A 21,416-nucleotide genomic window follows, 5' to 3' on the forward strand; every position below is an offset into this window, starting at 1 on the left:
ATTATTTATCGTTGTCCTGTACAGAAATGCTAGGCGATATGTTAAAAATGAAGAAGTTAGGAGTAAGAAGGAAAGTCAGGTTGTAGAATTGTGCAGTAACAGTTATAAGGAAAGGGCATTGTCGTGGATAGTACAAATGGGTTCAGGAGATGATTCGACAAGTTTGATTTGGGGAGCGAGAGAGAGAGATTTGTGATGAGAATCTGGGTAGATGAGACTGATCACTTAAAAATGGCACAGACTTATTCATTCTAACGACCTTTTCCTATTAATTTTTCTTCTAGACTGCACACTGAGTTCTGTTGTCCCAATGGCAGCAGAAAGTTTTTGGTTTGTGGTGTAAACTGTTTTGGGGCCCCTCTGTTCTGAGCACAAGAGTTATTTTTAATTTTAAGATTTTGCTTGGATTTTAAGTGAAAAATGATTACCCCCCCCCGGCCGCAATCATACCGGTTGTCATCTTCTGTCATCCCGTGACCTAATAAGAACATAAGAATTAGAAACAGGAGTAGGCCATTCAGCCCCTCGAGCCTGCTCCATCATTCAATGAGAGATCATGACTCTAATGAGAATCCTCTTGACAGATCACATGCCTCCGAAACTAAAGGGCCTCCGAGGGCAGAGAGTTGCCCAACTCCTGCCCAGTGAATTTCCTTCAAATTCTTATGACTGAAAAGCAGGTGTAAGGCCTGCTTTTTTTTTTATCAGCATAAGACTTTTAAAGCATAGAATAATGCACATTTCAATAATTTAAACATTTAAAATCCTATATAAATAAGGTAAGTTTATTTTCAGACCCTTTAAAATGTTAAAACAAAAATTTAAGATTTAATTTTTTTTTTAAGTAATTCCATTTTGATTGATTTGAGATCTGTTTTTAAAATTTATTTTCAGTGTTTTTGGAGGTATTCCCATTCATAATTATGATGAGTTCCTATATACAGAACCACCATAAGTATGAATGCGAATACTCCAACTCTGATAGATTGGGCCGGCTCACGTGATCTCAGAGATGTGTATGAAGCCCATACGCTCCTGGGACATGTGGGCCTCAATGAAGGCCTTTACATAGAGGCCCAGGACCACAAGTCTCCGAATCTCTGGGACCATCAGGCACTTTCGTCAAAATATTTGCGGGCCGAGGCATCTGCCCACTGGAAGCCTCCGACTGCAAATTTCGGGCCATTGTTTTTAACTCCTGATTTGAGGTGCTTTGAACATTATTTACATAGAATGTACAGCACAGAAACAGGCCATTTGGCCCAACCGGTGTTTGTGCTTCACATGAATCTCCTCCCACACCTCTTGAATGAAGCTGGGCAGGTGGAAGGGGTATCAGTGGGAGAGCATTTTGGTGCTAGTGATCATAATTCAGTTAGATTTCGGGTAGTTATGGAAAAGGACAAAGATAGACCAGGAATAAAAGTTCTCAATTGGGGAAAAGCCAATTTTGATAAGCTGAGCGGTGATTTAGTCATAGTGGACTGGAAACAGCTACTTGAAGGTAAATCAGTGTCAGAGCAGTGGGAAGCATTCAAGGAGGAGATCCAGAGGGTTCAGAGCAAGTATGTTCTCTTAAAGAAAAAGGATGGGACCAACCAATCTAGAGCCCCCTGGATGTCCAGGGACATAAGGGAAGGATAAGGGGGAAAAAAAGGGTGGTTTCTGACACATACTGAGGGCTCAATACTGCAGAAACTCTACAGGAGTATAGAAAGTGCAGAAACTCTACAGGAGTATAGAAAGTGCAGGGGTGAAATTAAAAAGGAAATTAGGAAAGGAAAGATAGAACATGAGAAAATGTTGGCAAGTAAAATCAAGGAAAACCCAAAGATGTTTTATAAGTACATTGAGCAAGAGGATAACTAAAGAAAGTTGGGCCTATTAGAGACCATAAAGGTAATGTGTGTGTGGAGGCAGAAGATGTGAGTATAGTTTTTAATGAATACTTTGCGTCTGTTTTCACAAAAGAGAGGGGCGATGCAGACATTGCAACCAGGAAGGAGGAGTGTGAAATATTAGATGAAATAAACATAGCGAGGGAGGAAGTATTAAGAGGTTTAGCAGCTTTGAAACTGGATAAGTCCCCAGGCCCGGATGAAATGTATCTCGGGCTAAGAGAAGCAAAAGAGGAAATAGCAGAGGCTCTGACGATCATTTTCCAATCCTGTCTGGCTACAGGTGTGGTACTGGAGGACTGCTAACGTGGTACCTTTGTTTAAAAAGGGAGAAAGTGATAGACCGAGTAATTACAGGCCAGTCAGCCTAACCTCAGTGGCGGGGAAACTATTGGAGAAAATTCTGAGGGACAGGATAAATCTTCATTTAGAAAGACACTGATTAATCAAGGACAGTCAGCATGGATTTGTTAAGGGAAGGTCATGTCTGACTAACTTGATTGAATTTTTTGAGGAGGTAACAAGGAGGGTTGAGGAGGGTAGTGCGTTTGATGTAGTGTATATGGATTTTAGCAAGGCTTATGATGAGGTCTCCCATGGCAGACTGGTTATGAAAGTAAAAGCCCGTTGGATCCAAAATTGGCTGAGGCAGGAAGCAAAGGGTAATGGTTGATGGGTGTTTTTGTGACTAGAAGGCTGTTTCCAGTGGGGTTCCGCAGGGCTCAGTACTAGGTTCCTTGCTTTTTGTAGTATATATCAATGATTTAGACTTGAATGCAGGGGGTATGATAAGTTTGCAGATGATACTAAAATCAGCTGTGTGGTTGATAATGAAAAAGAAAGCTGCAGGAAGATATTGTTGAACTGCTCAGGTGGGCAGAACAGTGGCAAATGGAATTCAATCTGGAGAAATGCGAGGTAATGCATTTGGGGAAAGCTAACAAGGCAAGGGATTACACATTAAATGGTAGGACGCTGAGGTGTAGAGAAACAAAGGGACCTTGGAGTGCATGCCCACAGATCCCTAAAGGTAGCAGGCCGCGTAGACAAGGTGGTTAAGAAGGCATACGGAATACTTACCTTTATTGACCGAGGCATAGAATGCAAGAACAGGGGGGTTATGCTTGAACTGTATAAAACACTAGTTAGGCCACAGCTAGAGTACTGCATGCAGTTCTGGTCACATTACAGGAAAGATATGATTGCACTAGAGAGGGTACAGAGGAGATTTATGAGGCTGTTGCCTGGACTGGAGAATTTTAGCTATGAGGAAAGATTATATCGTCTGAGGTTGTTTTCTTTGAAACAGAGGAGGCTGAGGGGAGACCTTATTGAGATGGATAAAATTATGAGGGGCCTAGATAGAGTGGATAGTACGGACCTATTTCCCTTAGCGGGGTCAACAACCAGGTGGCATAGATTTAAAGTAATTGGTTGAAAGATTTTGAGGGGAAATTTCTTCACCCAGAGGGTGGTGGAGGTCTGGAACTCACTGCCTGAAAGGGTGGTAGAGGCAGAAACCCTCACCACATTTAAAAAGTACTTGGATGTGCACTTGAAGTGCTGTAACCTACAGGGCTATGGACCAAGAGCTGGAAAGTGGCATTAGGCTGGATAGCTGTTTGTCGTCCGGTGCGGATATGATGGGCCGAAATGGCCTCCTTCCGTGTTGTAAATTTCTATGATTACTCTAACCCTATCTACATAACCTATTCCATTCTCCTTCATGTATTTATCTAGCTTTCCCCTTATTCGCCTCAACCACTCCGTGGTAACAAGTTCCACATTCTAACCACTCTGGGTAAAGAAGTTTCTCCTGACTTCCATATTGCCTTTATTAGTGGCTTTCATATATTTATAGTCCTAGTTTTGTCTCCCCAGGAGCATTTAATTTTGGCACCGCTTTTAATTGTGTAAGAATAGCCTGCACTGCAGGCTGCTTCTGTCGAAGAATTGAAGTCTGATCAATAGATGGGCCTTCTGTGCATTGAGAATGGTGCATTACTTCTGCGTGTATTTAAACAACTCGACAGCTACTGTTCCAGTGATTGCCCCCCTGCCCCCCAGGAACTAGTAGACCTAACTGAAGACATCCATTGGATGTGGATAACTATTGGACCAAGGAAATCTGAAAGTTGTTTGAAACATAGAAAAAAATAGGTGCAGGAGTAGGCCATTCGGCCCTTCGAGCCTGCACCGGGATTCAATAAGATCATGGCTGATCATTCCTTCAGTACTCTTTTCCTGCTTTCTCTCCATACACCTTGATCCCCTTAACCTTAAGAGCCATATCTAACTCCCTCTTGAATATATCCAGTGAACTGGCATCAACAACGCTCTGCGGCAGGGAATTCCACAGGTTAACAACTCTGAGTGAAGAAGTTTCTCCTCATCTCAGTCCTAAATGGCCTATCCCTTATCCTAATACTATGTCCCCTGGTTCTGGACTTCCACAACATCGGGAACATTCTTCCCGCATCTAACCTGTCCAGTCTCGTCAGAATCTTATATGTTTCTATGAGATTCCCTCTCATCCTTCTAAACTCCAGTGAATAAAGGCCCTGTTGATCTAGTCTCTCCTCATATGACAGCCCAGCCATCCCTGGAATCAGTCTGGTGAACCTTCGCTGCACTCCCTCAATAGCAAGAACGTCCTTCCTCAGACTAGGAGACCAGAACTGAACACAATATTCCAGGTGAGGCCTCACTAAGGCCCTGTACAACTGCATTAAGACCTCCCTGCTTCTATATTCAAATGCTCTAGCTATGAAGGCCAACATACCATTTGCCTTCTTTACCGCCTGCTGTACCTGCGTGCCCACTTTCAGTGACTGATGAACCATGACACCTTGGGCTCGTTGCACCTCCCCTTTTCCTAGTCTGCCGCCATTCAAATAATATTCTGCCTTTGTGTTTTTGCCCCCAAAATGGATAACCTCACATTTATCCACATTATACTGCATCTGCCATGCATTTGCCCACTCACCTAACCTGTCCAAGTCACCCTGCAGCTCTTAGCGTCCTCCTCACAGCTCACACCGCCACCCAGTTTAGTGTCATCTGCAAACTTGAGATATTACACTCAATTCCTTCATCCAAATCATTAATGTATATTGTAAAGAGCTGGGGTCCCAGCACTGAGCCCATCACTGCCTGCCATTCTGAAAAGGACCCATTTATCCCGACTCTCTGCTTCCTGTCTGCCAACCAGTTCCCTATCCACGTCAGTATATTACCCCCAATACCATGTGCTTTGACTTTGCACAACAATCTCTTGTGCGGGATCTTGTCAAAAGCCTTCTGAAAGTCCAAATACACCACATCCACTGGTTCTCCCTTGTCCACTCTGCTAGTTACATCCTCAAAAAATTCCAGAAGATTCGTCAAGCATGATTTCCCTTTCATAAATCCATGCTGACTTGATCCGATCCTGTCACCGCTTTCCAAATGCGCTGCTATTTCGTCCTTCATGATAGATTCCAACATTTTCCCCACTACTGATGTCAAGCTAACCGGCCTATAATTACCTGTTATCTCTCCCTCTTTTTTTAAAAAGTGGTGTTACATTAGCTACCCTCCCGAGTCGATAGACTGTTGGAAAATGATCACCAATGCATCCACTATTTATATAGCCACTTCCTTGAGCACTCTGGGATGCAGACTATCAGACCCCGGGGATTTATGGACCTTCAATCCCATCAATTTCCCTAACACAATTTCCAGCCTAATAAGGATATCCTTCAGTACCTCCTTCTCACTAGACCCACTGTCCCCTAGTACCTTCGGAAGGTTATTTGTATCTTCCTTCGTGAAGACAGAACCGAAGTATTGGTCTGCCATTTCTTTGTTCCCCATTATAATTTCACCTAAATCCAACTGCAAGGGACCTATGTTTGTCTTTACTAATCTTTGCCTCCAAAATAGTCTGCACTACAAAGTAATTCATTAAGAAGCATGTTGGGTGTTTCAGAGACGTGATGTATAAGTGCAGATCTTTGTTTTAAAGTGCTCTGCCGATGTATAAAATGTTTTTAGGACCATCCAGGGGCAAAGGATGTGAGGTTGACTGAGAATGGCAGCTACTTTGAGTTAATTCTGTGTCTTGTCTTCTCATCTAGGTCAAGAATGGCAACGTTTTACTGCATTTGGCCTTGTGAAACATGCAGTTACTGCAATACCTTAGATACACGAAAATGTAGGAACTGTAGTGAACCAATGAGAGATGCAGAGCAGCCTCTGTATTTGGAAGGTACGTGCTTGGATTCTCCAAAGCTATCGTTTAAGCAAATGGGGTATTGGGCTGAATTCACAGGACTATTGATTACAAAATGATGCAAACCATTTTGTCCTTGTACAAGACCTTGGTTAGGTCTCATTTGAAATACTGTGTCCATTTTTGGTCCCCCAACATGGTGGGTAATATTGAGGCTTTGGAAAAGGTTCAGAGAAATAGTAACAAGATCGTTTCCCAATTTAAAACACCACAGCCACCCAGATAGAGATGTATATACTCTAGAGAAGCATAGACTCGGGGCAATTTGATTAAGGTTTGTAAAATAATGAAAGGACTTGATTGTGTGCACACTGATAAATTCAGTTAGATAGGTTGGGGAGGCCTCGGGGTCCTCATACAAGAGTTAGATGCTAAATAATACAAGTCTTGATTGATGTGGTCTCCTGGACTCGTTTTGATTGCCTAGTGTGTTGACTACTTTTCCTTCCAATGTGCAGTATGCTTATCTATATTGAATTTCATCTGCCATTGTTTTGCCTATACCCTGTATATATTTTGTCCAACTGATTCTTTAATTTCTGAGCTGCCTCTTCTGATTGACTGACCTGCTTAATTTGGTCATCTGGAAATTTGACCAGTAGAGTTTCTGAATCTGTCATTTATATAAATTAGAAACTGTAGTGGTCCCAACACTTGAGTCCTGGGATACCCATTTGGTACTGTCTTCCCCATTGCAGCACAAATCCTCTAACCAGTACCTGGTGTTTTTATCGTTCAGCCAATTTCTTATCCATTCCTAAGACTTAACGTAAATCCCCACAGCTTTAAATATGATTAATGGCTTTTTGTATGAAACGTTGAACCACTCAAAAATCTAGGTACACGTTGTAACATTTTGCATAGTCTGCTTGGGTTATCTCTTCCTCAAAGTTGAGGTTGGCCGGGCAGGATTTTCCCCATCTAAACCCATGTTGACTGCTGTTTTACTAGGTTATTGTTTATTGTATTGCGATACGTGTGCGCACTAGGTTCGTGCAGCAGAGCTGGTCTCCAGTTGTCTTGGGTAATCCTTGCCACTGGACCAAGACCTAGCTCTGTCAAGCCCGTGTGGTGTCTGGTGTGCAACGGCCACCCCACGTTTTTAAAAAAAAAAATGCATGCACAGGCATCTTCCACTCTTCAGGTATAGTTCGGGTCCTTCATTGAAACACCTGTGAGCTCGTCCTTTTTTTGGCGTGGAAACAAGTCATCTTTGTTTCGAGGAACTGCCTATGATATTGTTTTATAGTTAATCCTCCAGTTTACTGCTGATCAATTTCATTATTTTATCTCCATCTAATTTTGTGCTGCTTTGGAATATCTCCAGAGGCTTCCCATGCCTCAAACAGTACCTATAGGGATTTAGTTATTTAAGTGCAATGAGTGAGTTATTAGTCAGTTTGACTTTAGCTTTAAGCCAAAATGAAATAGTGTGATGGAAATCCTAGGGCTTTGTATCCCACTGGAGTTGGAAGACCATGGCTTCGATGTTAACCTTCCCACCCACCCACCACTACCACCCCTGGATGGGCGGCAGGCTCCCCAACCGGCACAGTTTTCACATCGGCTGACAGCTGGTCCGACGAGTGACTCGCTATGGAGAGGTAAGAAGCTAATAAACATTTAAATTGTGGTCTAAAATGCTATAAGGATCCCAAATTAAATGTAACTACTGGAGCACCAGTTTTCTGCAGGTCACCAGGGAAATGGAGAAGCAATTGGCAGGATAGTTACTTGGGTTCTTCAAACTCCATGTGCAAGCTGCTGCACTCTCAGGTGCTTCCTGTGGTTCCAGTTCCTGGCTCCAGATGGTCATTTGGAGAGTTGTCAAGGGAGAAAACCGTTGTAGGTGCCACAAATGCTGCAGTGTTTTGGACTGATCAAGATGAGGACGAAGAGGAGCAACATAGAGCTGAGGAGGGAACTGCAGGTGGGCAGCATCATAGGACTCGCTTGCACAAGATAATACCCATCCAACAGGGTGTACAGACAGAGGCTCAGTTTCCTTGGCCTCTCTGAGGAGCAGTACTTTAGGAGGCTCCAGATGACACAGCAGATGGTCACTGACAACAGCCTCCTGTAGGAAGACCTTCTGCCATCTGGACCTTGCAGCCATGCCAGTGGCAGTGAAAGTAATCCGCACTGAATTTCTTGCTTCTGGCTCCTTCCAGGGTGTGACAGGACATGTCGACTGTCGTAGTCAGCAAACACACATGCATCAGGCAGGTGGCTGATGGGTTACTTGTCAGGGCCACAGATGTATAATGTTTCTGTGTGAAGACAGACCAAGTGAGCAATGGGGTTTGCATCTTTGGCCAAGTGAGCAATGGGGTTTCCCACAGGTGCAGGGAGCCATAGATTGCATGCACGCGACAATCTGAGCACCCAGACTAGACAGGAACATTTGTGAACCGCAACAGATTCCCCTCCATCAATGTTTGCAACCATAAAGAGAGGTTCAGTGCATGTCTTCACTTGATTCCCTCAGAACTGCCTTCATATTGCATCAGTCAAATATCTGCATAACCCGGGACCAACCTGAAAGGATGGCTGGTTGGGAACAAGGGCTACTCCCTTCAACTGTGGCTGACACAACCGTAGGAGAGCTACCATGCCAGACACGAGCATACAATGCTTTATCAAGCAAACCATAGGAATGCTAAAGTTAAGGTTCAGGTGCTTTGACCGGTCTGGAGGATCACTGCATTATTCGCCAGCCAAGGTGTCACGAATCATTGTTGCATGCAGTGTCCTACACAACATAGCGCAGCAAAGAAGTCATCCGGAGGTTCAGAATGAGGAAGGCACTCACGACTTATCGAGTGAGGACAACAATGGTAATGGAGACGATGAGGACCCGCATGCATGCCCACCCGAACATATTGCTGTCAGCGAAGCAAGGAAAGCTATAATAGCACATAGGTTCAGTTGGACCACTGTCAACTACACCACTGTAGCCCCATCAACCATAACTCTCTTGCACAAGCAGTCATGTAACCCTCAATGACTGGTCCAACATCCCAAGCATGAGATTTAACTTGTCTATCGATAATCCACACCAATTGTATTAAAATCTCACTGTCCAAGAGTTCAGAATCGGTGGAATGATTTAAGTGACAAATATTGAATTGTGATCAAAATAAATGGCTTAACAATAAATATGCAAGGGTAAGGAAACCTCCTGCTGATTACCACCTACCACACTCCCTCCGCTAATGGATCAGTAGTCCTCCATAGTTGAACACCACTTGGAAGAAGTACTGAGTAGCAAGGGCACAGAATGTATTCTGGGTGGGGGACTTCAAAGTTTATCACCCAAGAGTGGCTCGGTAGCACCACTGACTGAGCTGGCCAAGTCCTGAAGGACATAGCTCCCAGACTGGACCTGCGGCAGGTGGTGAGTGAACCAACACGAGGGAAACATTTTCTTGATCTCGTCCTCATCAACCTACTTGTCGCAGCTACATCTATCTATGACAGCATTGGTGGCAGTGACCACCACACAGTCCTTATGGAGACTAAGTCCAGTCTTCACACTGAGGGCACCCTCCATCGTATTGTGCGGCACTACCACCGTGCTAAATGGGATAGATTCAGAACTGATCTCGCAGCTCAAAACTGAGTATCCACGAGGCATTGTGAGCCATCAGCAGCAGCAGAATTATATTCCACCACAATCTGTAACCTCACTCTACCATTGCCATCAATCCAGGGGACCAATCCTAGTTTATTGAGTGCAGAAGAGCATGCCAGGAGCAGCACCAGGCGTACCTAAAAATGAGGTACCAACCGGAGAAGCTGCAGCACAGGACGATACACGCTAAGCAGCATGCTATAGACCGAGCTAAATGGTCCCACAATCAATGGATCAGATCAAAGTTTTGCAGTCCTGCTGCAACCAGTCGTGAATGGTGATGGACAGTGAAACAACTAACGTGAGGAGGAGGCTCCATGAACATCCCCATCCTCACTGATGGCGGAGCCCAGCAGGTGAATGCAAAAGACAAGGCTGAAGCGTTTGCAACCATCTTCAGCCAAAAGTGTCAAGTGGATGATCCATATCTGCCTCCTCCTGAGGTCCCCACCATCACAGAAGCCAATTTTCAGCCAATTTGATTCACTCCACATGATATCACGAAACGGCTGAGCGCAAGGATACAGCAAAGGCTATGGGCCATGACAATATCCTGGCTATCGTGCTGAAGACTTGGGCTCCAGAACTAGCTGCGCCTCTTTTGAAGCTGTTCCAGTACTGCTACAACACTGGCATCCACCCAACAATGTGGAAAACTGCCCAGGTATGTCCTGTCCACAGAAAGCAGGACAAATCCAATCCGGCCAATTACCGCCCCATTAGTCGACTCCCAATCATCAGCTGGAGTGGAGGCAACATGTCGAGTGTTGTTAATGGATGAGATTGCAGATGTTCTGAGAAACGTCTGCACCTGTGTCGCCTGTTCTGTCATCCTCTCCCCGGGGCAGCGGCATATCAATTCTGCCTGTCTGCGGAAGAGCAGAGTGGAGGAAACAGTGACTCTTTTGAAGCCTTGATCTCGTGTCTCCGATCTTGTCAAAACTGGCAGAGACTCATGCAAGAGTCTGCTTTCATACCGTCTGAGCCTGCAGGCAGGACACGACGGCTGCTAGCATTGACTCGTGAGCGGCCAGCTATAATTTCCATGGAGCTTGCCATACTCCATGGTGGATTGCAGAGTTGAAAAGCCTTGCATCATCACCCCACAGATGTTCAAGTTGGACTCCGTCATTCTCTCTGCCATTGTGGACAGTGTGCTTGGCAGACCTACCAATACCTCATTGAGTTGCTACTGTGTCTCAAGCATTATCCTCTTTATTGCTGGCCCCAGGAATTCTGCATTTCTGTCCTGATCAGCAGAGCTGGCGATGACTGCTCTCCGACGAGTTATCAGCTATCCCTTCCACGATTCTCTGCTCTTGCTCACTTGGGTCGTGTGAGTCACCAAGTGCAGTCCCATCTATCTGTCAAGGTGGACCAACTGAGTTGTCAATGATCTAAGATCTACTGAAAGTGAAATTGCTTTGTGGCAGATGCGGGAATGAAGCATTAATGTTGTTACCCTTCAGTGCTGGACCACCAGCTTCGCCAATGCCGACTGAGGTTCCCCCATCGGTCCTTGCCCTCACCCTGGTATTTTGCAGACTTTTCTACAAGGGTGGCATGACCTACCTATGAGTAGTTCTGAGGAATGTTCACATTCGATGGATGCAGTGCAAATGGTGAAGGTGAGAATCAGGTACACATAAGGAGTGAATGGCATGCTTTTGAGGATTGTTCTGATGTCATTTATAAGGATGTGTGGTTGGAGATGACTCATTTGAGAATTTAGGCACAGCTTTGCCGCCTTTTGTCGTCATCTCCAAATTCGTCTTTGCTCTAAATGCCAGGCCCTGAAACCCACCTGAGTTTCATCTGTGATCTCAGCCTTTAACTTGTCGAGGTGAAATCGAGTCATGCAGGTGCGTGTCACGACCGACCATGTGCATTGAAGACACAAAGTAAAATGATGATAAGCCGTATCTGTTGAAATCAGACATTTGTCGCACACTGGCTCCTCTTTAATATTTAGGCTCTACGTGTGGCAGACCATATGCAGTACTGGTTCTATGTAATATAAAGCAAGGATGTACTTCCCTGGTGTGTAGAGGATTCGTACATCGAGTCTACAGCACAGAAACAGGTCACTTGGCCCAATTGGTCTATGCTGGCCTTTATGCTCCACGTGAGCCTCCTCCCACCCTACTGCGTCTTACCCCATCAGCATATCCTTTGATTCCTTTCTACCGCATGCTTATCTAGCTTCCCCCTTAAATGCATCTATGCTATTTGCCTCAACTACTGCTTGTGGTAGCGTATTCCACATTCTTAACGCTCTTTGGATATAGAGGTTTCTCCTGAATTCCCTATTGGATTTATTCGTGACTCTTATATTTGTGATCTCTAGTTTTGGTCTCGCCCACAAATGGAAAAGTTTTCTTCACTTTTATTCTATCAAACCCTTTCATTATCTTAAACACCTCTATCAAATCACTCCTCAGCCTTCTATCACTTGAAGAATGAAGATGCTACCCGTTAAATGGTCCTATTATTTGAAATGGCGGGTGGGAATGAAGCCTGTTCTAAGTCCACTCTGTGCCCATTTTTGCTCAGTATTAAACTGAATGGATGAGAACAGAGCTTTTATAACAAGAAAGGCTGTGTTGTGTACATGTGTAAAGTGAGTTCAGTTGTACATGTACAAATATGACAAGCCCGCGGCCATCAAAAAAGATTTTTGCCGTTGGTTTTTCCTTCCTCAACATTATTGGGTTACCACCACCAGAACTGGACGATCAACCCAAGTCTGAGGTTTTTGTGCACAATCCTTGGGTAAGTTACAGCCATTGTGAGCCACTAGATAGAATCCAACCTCTCATGAAGTCTGATTAGCTCTCCTGAGAGATAATACGATCTCCCGTCTGTACTGCATCAGTAAATCACTTACCTTCCTTCACTCCTGGTCCTCTCTTCCCTTTTTATTTTTCTTCACAGCTCACCTCACCTCACTACAGGTGCATGTGTTGCTGTCAATGGTTTTCTTTTGTTTTCTCACTGGAGAACTGTAAGTAAGCAAGCTACTGCTTGGGATTGTGACCCTTGACCCAAAGTAGCATCTCTGACTTGTTATTTTTCGAGTAATATATTAGAACTTGGGTAATTTATGTGATCTGTATATTAGACCGGCATTTTAGAAATGCTGCAGAATTTGAGGGTGATTTTGGTGAAAGGGTGAAAATGGGATCTACTGGGTGCTGTGCTAATAAGTCACGCCTGTTTGTTTGAAAGTCTGATTTTAGCACGCAGTTTTGGGCCTAATTGCTGATTACCATAATTTACCTGGAGGTGCTAAAACAGACAGCTACAGGTTTAGCAACTCTAGTGCTGATTAGCAACGACTTGTTTACTCCTGATCAGCTGGTCGCTGTTGGGAGAGGGTGTTGGATCAAGCGCTAGCCACCAAAATGCCGTGCAGCCTTGTTAATGAGCGCTAGCAGGCAATTTACATGGCAAACAGCCTCTTAACAATCTTCTGGGTGGCCTTTCCTAGGGTAAGCTTCAACTCTTACCAAGGTGGCATCTTGCACTAAATGCTAGCTAAACCGGCATTTCAGCTCATGACCCCATCTTGGCCACCTTGGAAGCTCTAGTGCCTGAAGGAGCTGGCAAAAATCGCCCCCTATGGCTCTTAAAATGGCCATTGAAACAGGCTATTTAAAATGTGGTAATGTAAAGATAGTGAAGTGTGAGATACATGCATGCTTCTAGTGATGTGTGTACAGTTTTATTTTCAAATTTCCTGTTAAATAAACAGAACTTACATTTATACAGTGCCTTATCATACCCTCGGCAGCAGCTCACAACAAGATCTCACAAACAGCAAATTGGACGAATGACCAGTTAATCTTTTTTTGGTGGCGTTTTGTTGAGGGGCCAATGTTGGGCCTGAACACTTCACAAGTTCCCTGGATAATTTATGTTCACTGAATTTACAGACAGGGCCTCCAGTTTACTAATTTTGTTTGAATTTGGTATTCTCATCCTTGTTTTCAAATCCTGCTGCAGTATCTTCCAGCTATGTATCCCAACCTGTCCTCAGATCAGCTTCCTCACTCAGTCCCTTCCCTCTGCCATTAGTGGCAAAGACATCAGCCCTTTTGCTCTGACCTTCTGAACTCTTACCCTAAACACCTTGCTAGCTTCTCTGCCTTCAGCTGTCTCTTTTAAAACTCATCTTCACTTTCCCTAACTTTCCCATTACTGCTTGATGCCCATTTCTCCCGTGTGAAGCACCTTGGACATTTACTACATTAAAGGCGCTATATAAATGCAAGTTCTGTTAACTGCAATTATCATTAATCCTGTGTTTAGCTGTATGACAAATGATAGGAAGAGGGTTCTTTAAATATTCTAGATCGTGGTTTTAGCAGGATTAGGTAAATGTCAAATGTTGCTAGCTACCTACCCACATGCATTGTTTTTTTTCTCCAAAGACCTTTGACCTGGCTGAAGCTCAAATAAGTTTGTGACAACCAATTGAGAAACTCACCTTTGGGACCCCTTTAAAACAGTTTAAAAGCTAATCGGTTTTCTTTCGTCTCTTGAGTGACCTATTGCTAATCATTAACCTGCTGTGCTTGAGTAACTATTATTCCTACCATTTGGCTTATTTGTGTTCTCGCCTAATGTGGATTCCTAACTCCTTCCATAAAGTTTGCGCCTAGTGACCTAACAAATATTCAAAACATTAATTAAAATAAGCAGGAAGTAAAATCTATATTTTTGTTAACTTTTTAAATGTGTGATTGGCAGATTCCTTTGAACTTCAGCCAGGTGAACCACTAATGTAATTTGCTGGTCTCTTCAGCTAGTAATAAAGATGTTTGACTATTTTAAACTTTATTTTTTCTGTAATCAGTTTTTCTCCAATTTGATTTTAATCATTGTCGCCAGAAATTGTTGAATGTAATTAAAGTACCCGGAAGTCAGGGTTCTGGAAAGATAATAAGGCCGGTAGAGTTTTTGCGTCTTTTGAAACCAGGAAGAGTAACTGTACAAATGAACATCAGCTAACAGCATTGACCTTGTCAAGTCTTTCAGATTTTGTCTTCCCTGCTCTCTTGAAGATGCCGATGTATCTGGGCTACAGTTGCACAGGTGCTTGGGTGTCTCCAAAGTGGCCATACTTATCGTGTGAATCTACACCGTGTTCAGAGGGTGGTGGAGGGTAAGGTATCACAGCCAAGCCTGGACCTGTTACTTTGCAGCTATGATAAGGAGCTGCAACCCTGGCTTTTACTCTGCCCAAGTCCAGGACACTAGGACCCATTGCAGTGCTTCAACTGCTGTCCTAGTTCTGATCAACTAACTTAGAATAGATTGGGGATTAATAGGGAACCTTGTGGTCTGTACAGGTACTGAGTACTGTAATTTCCCATTAGACCACAAAGGGAGCATTTTATGGAGTTGTTTAATATTAATTCTAATAATTGTTACAAATTTTATAGATAAGAATATGCTGCTTGTGCACAACCAGAGAATCCTTGCAACTTATTCAAGTGCTGGAAAAGGACATCTGTGCTTCAGAGCGGTTGATCATCCTAATCCTGTAAGCGGGAAAAGAAATGACGAAGGTACTTATGATAAAACCATCAAACAGCTGTTTGACTCTGGAATGAAATCTCACACTCCTGATAGAGGATTAAGGACTCAATGCGGTGAAGAAATCATTGAGGCAAAATGTCAGCTTTCAAATACTTTGGAGTCGGCATATGAAACTCGGTCCCCTTATGGAAGTTCAGGTGTTACGGATCTGTCTGCTGATCTGACAAAGGGAACTGGTGTACTGTTGGCTCTTGAGCAAGAAAAATACAGCCACAAAATGGCATTGGAGCAAGAGTACGGAAACGAAACAAACCTGTCCTTGGACACAGAATTTGAGATGTACAGAAAACTGAATGAAATGTCCTTACAGAAAGTTGTGGGTGACTGTTTTCAGAAGAGTAAAAACGAAACTTTACATCAGTACATTCCTGAATATAAAGATTCTGGGACATTGGAAGCATTGGATCCAGAGCCATTTCCTGATTATTACAGCATGGACAGCACTGAAAGCCACAGTTTTGCTGACTTTACCGATTATTTGGGCGGTGGAGAAATTTCCCATGAAACACAGACTCCAACAGCATATCCAAGTGCTCAGAGTCCTGCAGAATCGGATCAATTTGCGCATTGCTCTGCTCCAGCTGAAGAAATAGGTGAGACCTTGTTTATTTCTGCCGTCACTTCAACACAGAGGTCATTTGTATGTGAGAGCAATGTGATATCTGCTTGCAAATGTGCGGAAAGGCCAGCTGGAGCACACCTTGCAGAATGTAAATCTATTGGAATCTCAGAAGGAAGTGTTGAGAGAGTTTTTAATGACTGCAACACTATAGATCCAAATGGGAGTACATTAGAACAAGTAGATGGTGCACATAACAGTGACCTTCAGACTGAAGTATTGTTAGATAGTACTAATCTAAGCGAACAGTGCTTCCCTTATCAAATAAAAGAATTTGCTAATGACAAATCTGCCTGTAGTACATCAACAGACATTGAAAGTGAAAATCAAGTAGCATTGGTGCCACTTAATGTGATGAAGACTATAATTCCTGCTAATACAGTTTCAAAAGCTGAGGACTCATCACAGAATCAAGGTGACTGTAAGGAAAGCAACACTGCAGTGTCCACATGTGAAAGTCCAGATCATCCAGGATGGGGGATGTCCTGTGAACTTTCGGGAGATTCAGATCAGCTGAAGTTCTTTGATGATTCATTCGTGTCGGCTGCTGGTGATAGCATTATTGTAAGTGTGACAGCGGCAGAACGTTACTGTGATATGAGTGGCCAAGTGAGTGATGCCTTTGGACCATTAGAGATAACCGAGGGCAATAATAAATCTATCAGCTGTGCGTACCAGACATCAAACTTGGCAGCTTCTGGAGGTGGTACTTTGATTGAAGGAATTTGCATTGATACTCAGCTGAAACGTGACTGCTATTTCAACAAAGGCTCTAATGCTTTAATTATCAAGGTAGACCAGAGTGTTGATGCTTGTACTGATTTCAGGGCTGATTTCACCATAGACAAAGCCACTGCAGCTATGATCCCTGTTGTTGACCGAGCTGACAACACAGATATAACTTTGATGAGCAAAAATAGACCAACTCTGGGTCAAAGTAGAACATATGGAAATGTTGCTTGTAATACTAAGTGGTCCATTGTTGGATCTAATGTGAAACAACAAAGCACCCAGACAGCTATGGTCAGCACAGAGGAGAAATGCATCAATACTATCTTGCAGACAGCTGATTTTAATTCGTATACAAAGGTATGTTATTTTAATCAACTAGATGTTTACATTTGGGTTATACTCCATAAGTAAAGTCAAGATGTAACTGGTGAAATTGAAATGGATGTCTCTTTTGAGAACTTTCAGCTGGAAGTCAAGAACAAGCTTGCATTTTTACAGTGCATTTCATTGATGTCCCAAAACACTTCACAGCCAATGAGGAACTTTTGAAATAGTCATTATTCTAATGTTTTACTGTGTAACTTAATATCTCATGTTTCTAAGGGTGCAATTACACAACAAATTTAGTGTCTATGAAGTGATTTTCTAAACTTGTATGTAAATCTAGCGTTGGGGCCTGACTTGGCTCAAGTGAAGTGGAGCTAGACTCCAAACAGGGAGTCTCACTGTTTCTCTCCAGAATCAGGTTGCACTGTGATTTAGGCTGAATTTACACTATAACTAACATTGGTGTGAAGCGAAAGTGCTTTGCACCATGTGCTTATACAGTGTATTATGCGCTGCTAACTAATCTGTGAATTGGCAGCTTTAAAAATGTTAACCTTTCTTTCATTTTGCCCTTCTACACTCTTGACCAAGAAGCAATAACACCCAAATTCAAATGGCTAAAGTCATCTCTCGAAACCAGGTGAAGGCTGACAAAGTAACAAAGAACCCAGTACTTAGAGTCAACTTGATGTCTGGTTCAACACTGGGCATCTCAAAATATTGGGGAATCTACTCTGTTGGTGCTATCTCTTTGATATGTTAAATCGAGGCCCCGTCTGCCCCCTCAGGTGGACATGAAAGATCCTGTGGCACTATTCAAAGAAGAGCAGGGGAGTTCTCCCCGGTGTCCTGATCAGTATTTATTCCTCAACAAACATCGCTTTCAAAAAAAATTGTGACTATTATCACGTTGCTGCTTGTGGGACCTTGCTGTGCGAATTGCCAACCGTGTTTCCTACATTACAGCAGTAACTACACTTCAAAAAGTACTTAATTGGCTGTAAAGTGTTTGAGACATCCTAAGGTCGTGAAAGGTGCTGTATAAATGCAAGTCTTTTACACTACTAACGAGAGCCAAGATCATTCAGAGTTGTGAACTTTATCTTTGGCAAGAAAGTTCTGATATAAGATAGAGAAATAAGATAGAACAATGACCCCTTGCTTAAGCCCAGACTGTTACAGATACATATACACAACCCCTTTCAGGGGGCCAGGCCCTCTACGTTGCCACCACTTAAATATTCTTGTCCTATAAAGTGACAGTAGACTTTCCCTGCACCCAGCCCAAGAGGGTCCACTCACATCGAGTTCATTTTTTTTTTGTTCAACACGATTTTGTAAGTAGATGAGCAGAGAGACACTTTGGTATCCATATTACACAAATTATTAGGTGGCATGGCAAATTGATCAGGCTATTTTTAAAAAGCATATGGATTACTTGGATTTACAAATAGAGGAATATAATATAAAAGCAAAGAGATCATGTTTGAACTTTATAAATTACTAGTTAGGCCTCTCTTGGAGTATTGTGGACAACACTTCAGAAAAGATGTAAAGGCCTTAGAAAGGGTACAGAGGTGGTTTACCAGAATGAGGGACTTCAGTTATGAGGCGAGGTTGGAAAAGTTAGGACTGCTTGGAACAGAGGTTAAGAGATGACCTAATAGAGGTTTTCAAGGTGATGAGAGCATTTGATAGAGTAGTTAGAGAAAAACGATTGCCTCTGGTGAGTGGGCCAATAATCAGAGGTCATAGATTCAAAATCATTGGCAAAAGATCAAGAGGGGAGATGAGAATTATTTTCAGTTGTCAGGCTCTGGAAGGTGGTGGAAGCTGATTCCATAACTAATTTTAAAAGGGTGTTGATGAGTACTTGAGGATGAGGAATTTGCAAGGTTATAAAAAGCGAGACTGTGGGACGAAGCACAGCTGGTCTTTAAGAGCCAGCACTGACACGATGGGCTGAATGGCCTAATGTAAGCTTTGATTCGAAGTTGAGGGATGCCAGTGCTTGGGGGTAGAACACTTCTCATTGCAGGCATCCAGTGTTATCGAGCATTCCCATGTCAGTTACCGCATTGCTTAGATGCCGACGAGATTGAAGATCCTGCTACTCTTTCCTCACAACACTTTGCATTTATATAGCATGTTTAACGTAAAAAACAACATATGTCTTCGTCTCAATCTGGCAACATAAGCCGGAAAGCCTCATGTTATTGAGGCAAGGGAAAATGCCGTAGTTTCGTAAGACCCAAAAATGAGCTAGTTTCATCTACTCTGAAATTCAGAAACTGGTTTGTACTCAGCTTGGCTGTCATAGTAGACAAACAGCAAAATACTGCAGAAGCTGGAAATATGAACCTTTCTAGCATTTTCTGGTTTTGTGACACATAGTGAATCTATACTGAGAATTGAGTCTTCAGGTATTAACCTCAAGGAAGGAACCATCAGATTGGCTGTAGAAATGAGAGCATAAGAAATAGCAGCAGGCATAAGCGATATGGCCCCTCTAGTCTGCTCCGCCATTCAATAAAATCATGGCTGATCTGATCTTGGCCTCCATTCCACTTTCCTGCCTGTTCCCCATAACCATTGACTTCCCCATAACCATTGACTTCCCTATAGTTCACGAATCTGTCTATCTCAGCCTTGAATATATTCAATGACTCCGCTTTCACAGTTCTCTGTTAGAGAATTCCAAAGATTCGCGACCCTCCGAGAAGAAATTCCTCCTCATCTCCGTCTTAAATGGGCGACCCCTTATTCTGAAACTATACCCCCTAATTCTAGATTCCCCAATGAAGGAAAACATCCTCTCGGCATCTACCTTGTCAAGCCACCTCAGAATCTTATGTTTCAATAAGATCACCTCTCGTTCTTCTAAACGCCAATGAGTACAGGTCCAACCTGCTCAACCTTTCCTCATAAGACACCCCCCTTCATTTCAGGAATCAACCTAGTGAATCTTCTCTGAACTCCCTCCAATGCAAGTATATCCCTCAAATAAGGAGAACAAAACTGTACAAAGTACTCTAGGTGTGGTCTCACCAACGCCCTATACAGTTATAACAAGACTTCCCTACTTTTATACTCCATCCCCTTTGCAATAAAGGCCAACATTCCATTTGCCTTCCTGATTACTTGCTGTACCTGCATGCTAACTTTTTGTGTTTCATGTACGAGGACACTCATTCCTCTGTACCGCATCATTCTGTGGTCTCTCCTTTTAAATAATATTTTCCTTTTCTATTCTTTCTACCAAAGTGGATAACCTCACATTTTCCCACATTATACTCCATATGCCAAATTCTTGACCACTCATTTAATCTATATCCTTTTGCAGACTCTGTATCCTCCTCACAACTTGCTTTCCCACCTATCTTTGTATCGTCAGTTGATTTGTCTCTTGGTCCCTTCATCTAAGTCATTAATATAGATTGTACATAGAAAATAGGTGCAGGAGTAGGCCATTCGGCCCTTTGAGCCAGCACCGCCATTCAATGAGTTCATGGCTGAACATGCAACTTCAGTACCCCCATTCCTGCTTTCTTGCCATACCCCTTGATCCCCCTAGTAGTAAGGACTACATCTAACTCCTTTTTGAATATATTTAGTGAATTGGCCGCAACAACTTTCTGTGGTAGAGAATTCCACAGGTTCACCACTCTCTGAGTGAAGAAGTTTCTCCTCATCTCGGTCCTAAATGGCTTACCCCTTATACTTAGACTGTGACCCCTGGTTCTGGACTTCCCCAACATTGGGAACATTCTTCCTGCATCTAACCTGTCTAAACCTGTCAGAATTTTAAACGTTTCTATGAGATCCCCTCTCATTCTTCTGAACTTCAGTGAATACAAGCCCAGTTGATCCAGTCTTTCTTGATATGTCAGTCCCGCCATCCCGGGAATCAGTCTGGTGAACCTTCGCTGCACTCCCTCAATAGCAAGAATGTCCTTCCTCAAGTTAGGAGACCAAAACTGTACACAATACTCCAGGTGTGACCTCACCAAGGCCCTGTACAACTGTAGTAACACCTCCCTGCCCCTGTACTCAAATCCCCTCGCTATGAATGCCAACATGCCATTTGCTTTCTTAACTGCCTGCTGTATCTGCATGCCAACCTTCAATGACTGATGCACCATGACACCCAGGTCTCGTTGCAACTCCCCTTTTCCTAATCTGTCACCATTCAGATAATAGTCTGTCTCTCTGTTTTTACCACCAAAGTGGATAACCTCACATTTATCCACATTATACTTCATCTGCATGCATTTGTCCACTCACCTAATCTATCCAAGTCACACTGCAGCCTCCTAGCATCCTCCTCAC

General features: G+C 43.2%; 1 protein-coding gene across 1 annotated transcript in view; it reads left to right on the forward strand.

The window, feature by feature from the left end:
- Positions 1-21,416, forward strand: part of rbm44 (RNA binding motif protein 44) — a 191,738-nt gene that overhangs the window by 20,253 nt on the left and 150,069 nt on the right. The window contains exons 3-5 of the mRNA XM_070876231.1: positions 6,017-6,147; positions 7,620-7,775; positions 15,253-17,117. Coding sequence (XP_070732332.1) covers positions 6,017-6,147; positions 7,620-7,775; positions 15,253-17,117 — 2,152 coding nt within the window. The remainder of the gene's footprint in view (positions 1-6,016; positions 6,148-7,619; positions 7,776-15,252; positions 17,118-21,416) is intronic.

The sequence above is a fragment of the Pristiophorus japonicus genome, chromosome 3 (assembly GCF_044704955.1).
Source record: "Pristiophorus japonicus isolate sPriJap1 chromosome 3, sPriJap1.hap1, whole genome shotgun sequence".
Classification (NCBI taxonomy): domain Eukaryota; kingdom Metazoa; phylum Chordata; class Chondrichthyes; family Pristiophoridae; genus Pristiophorus; species Pristiophorus japonicus.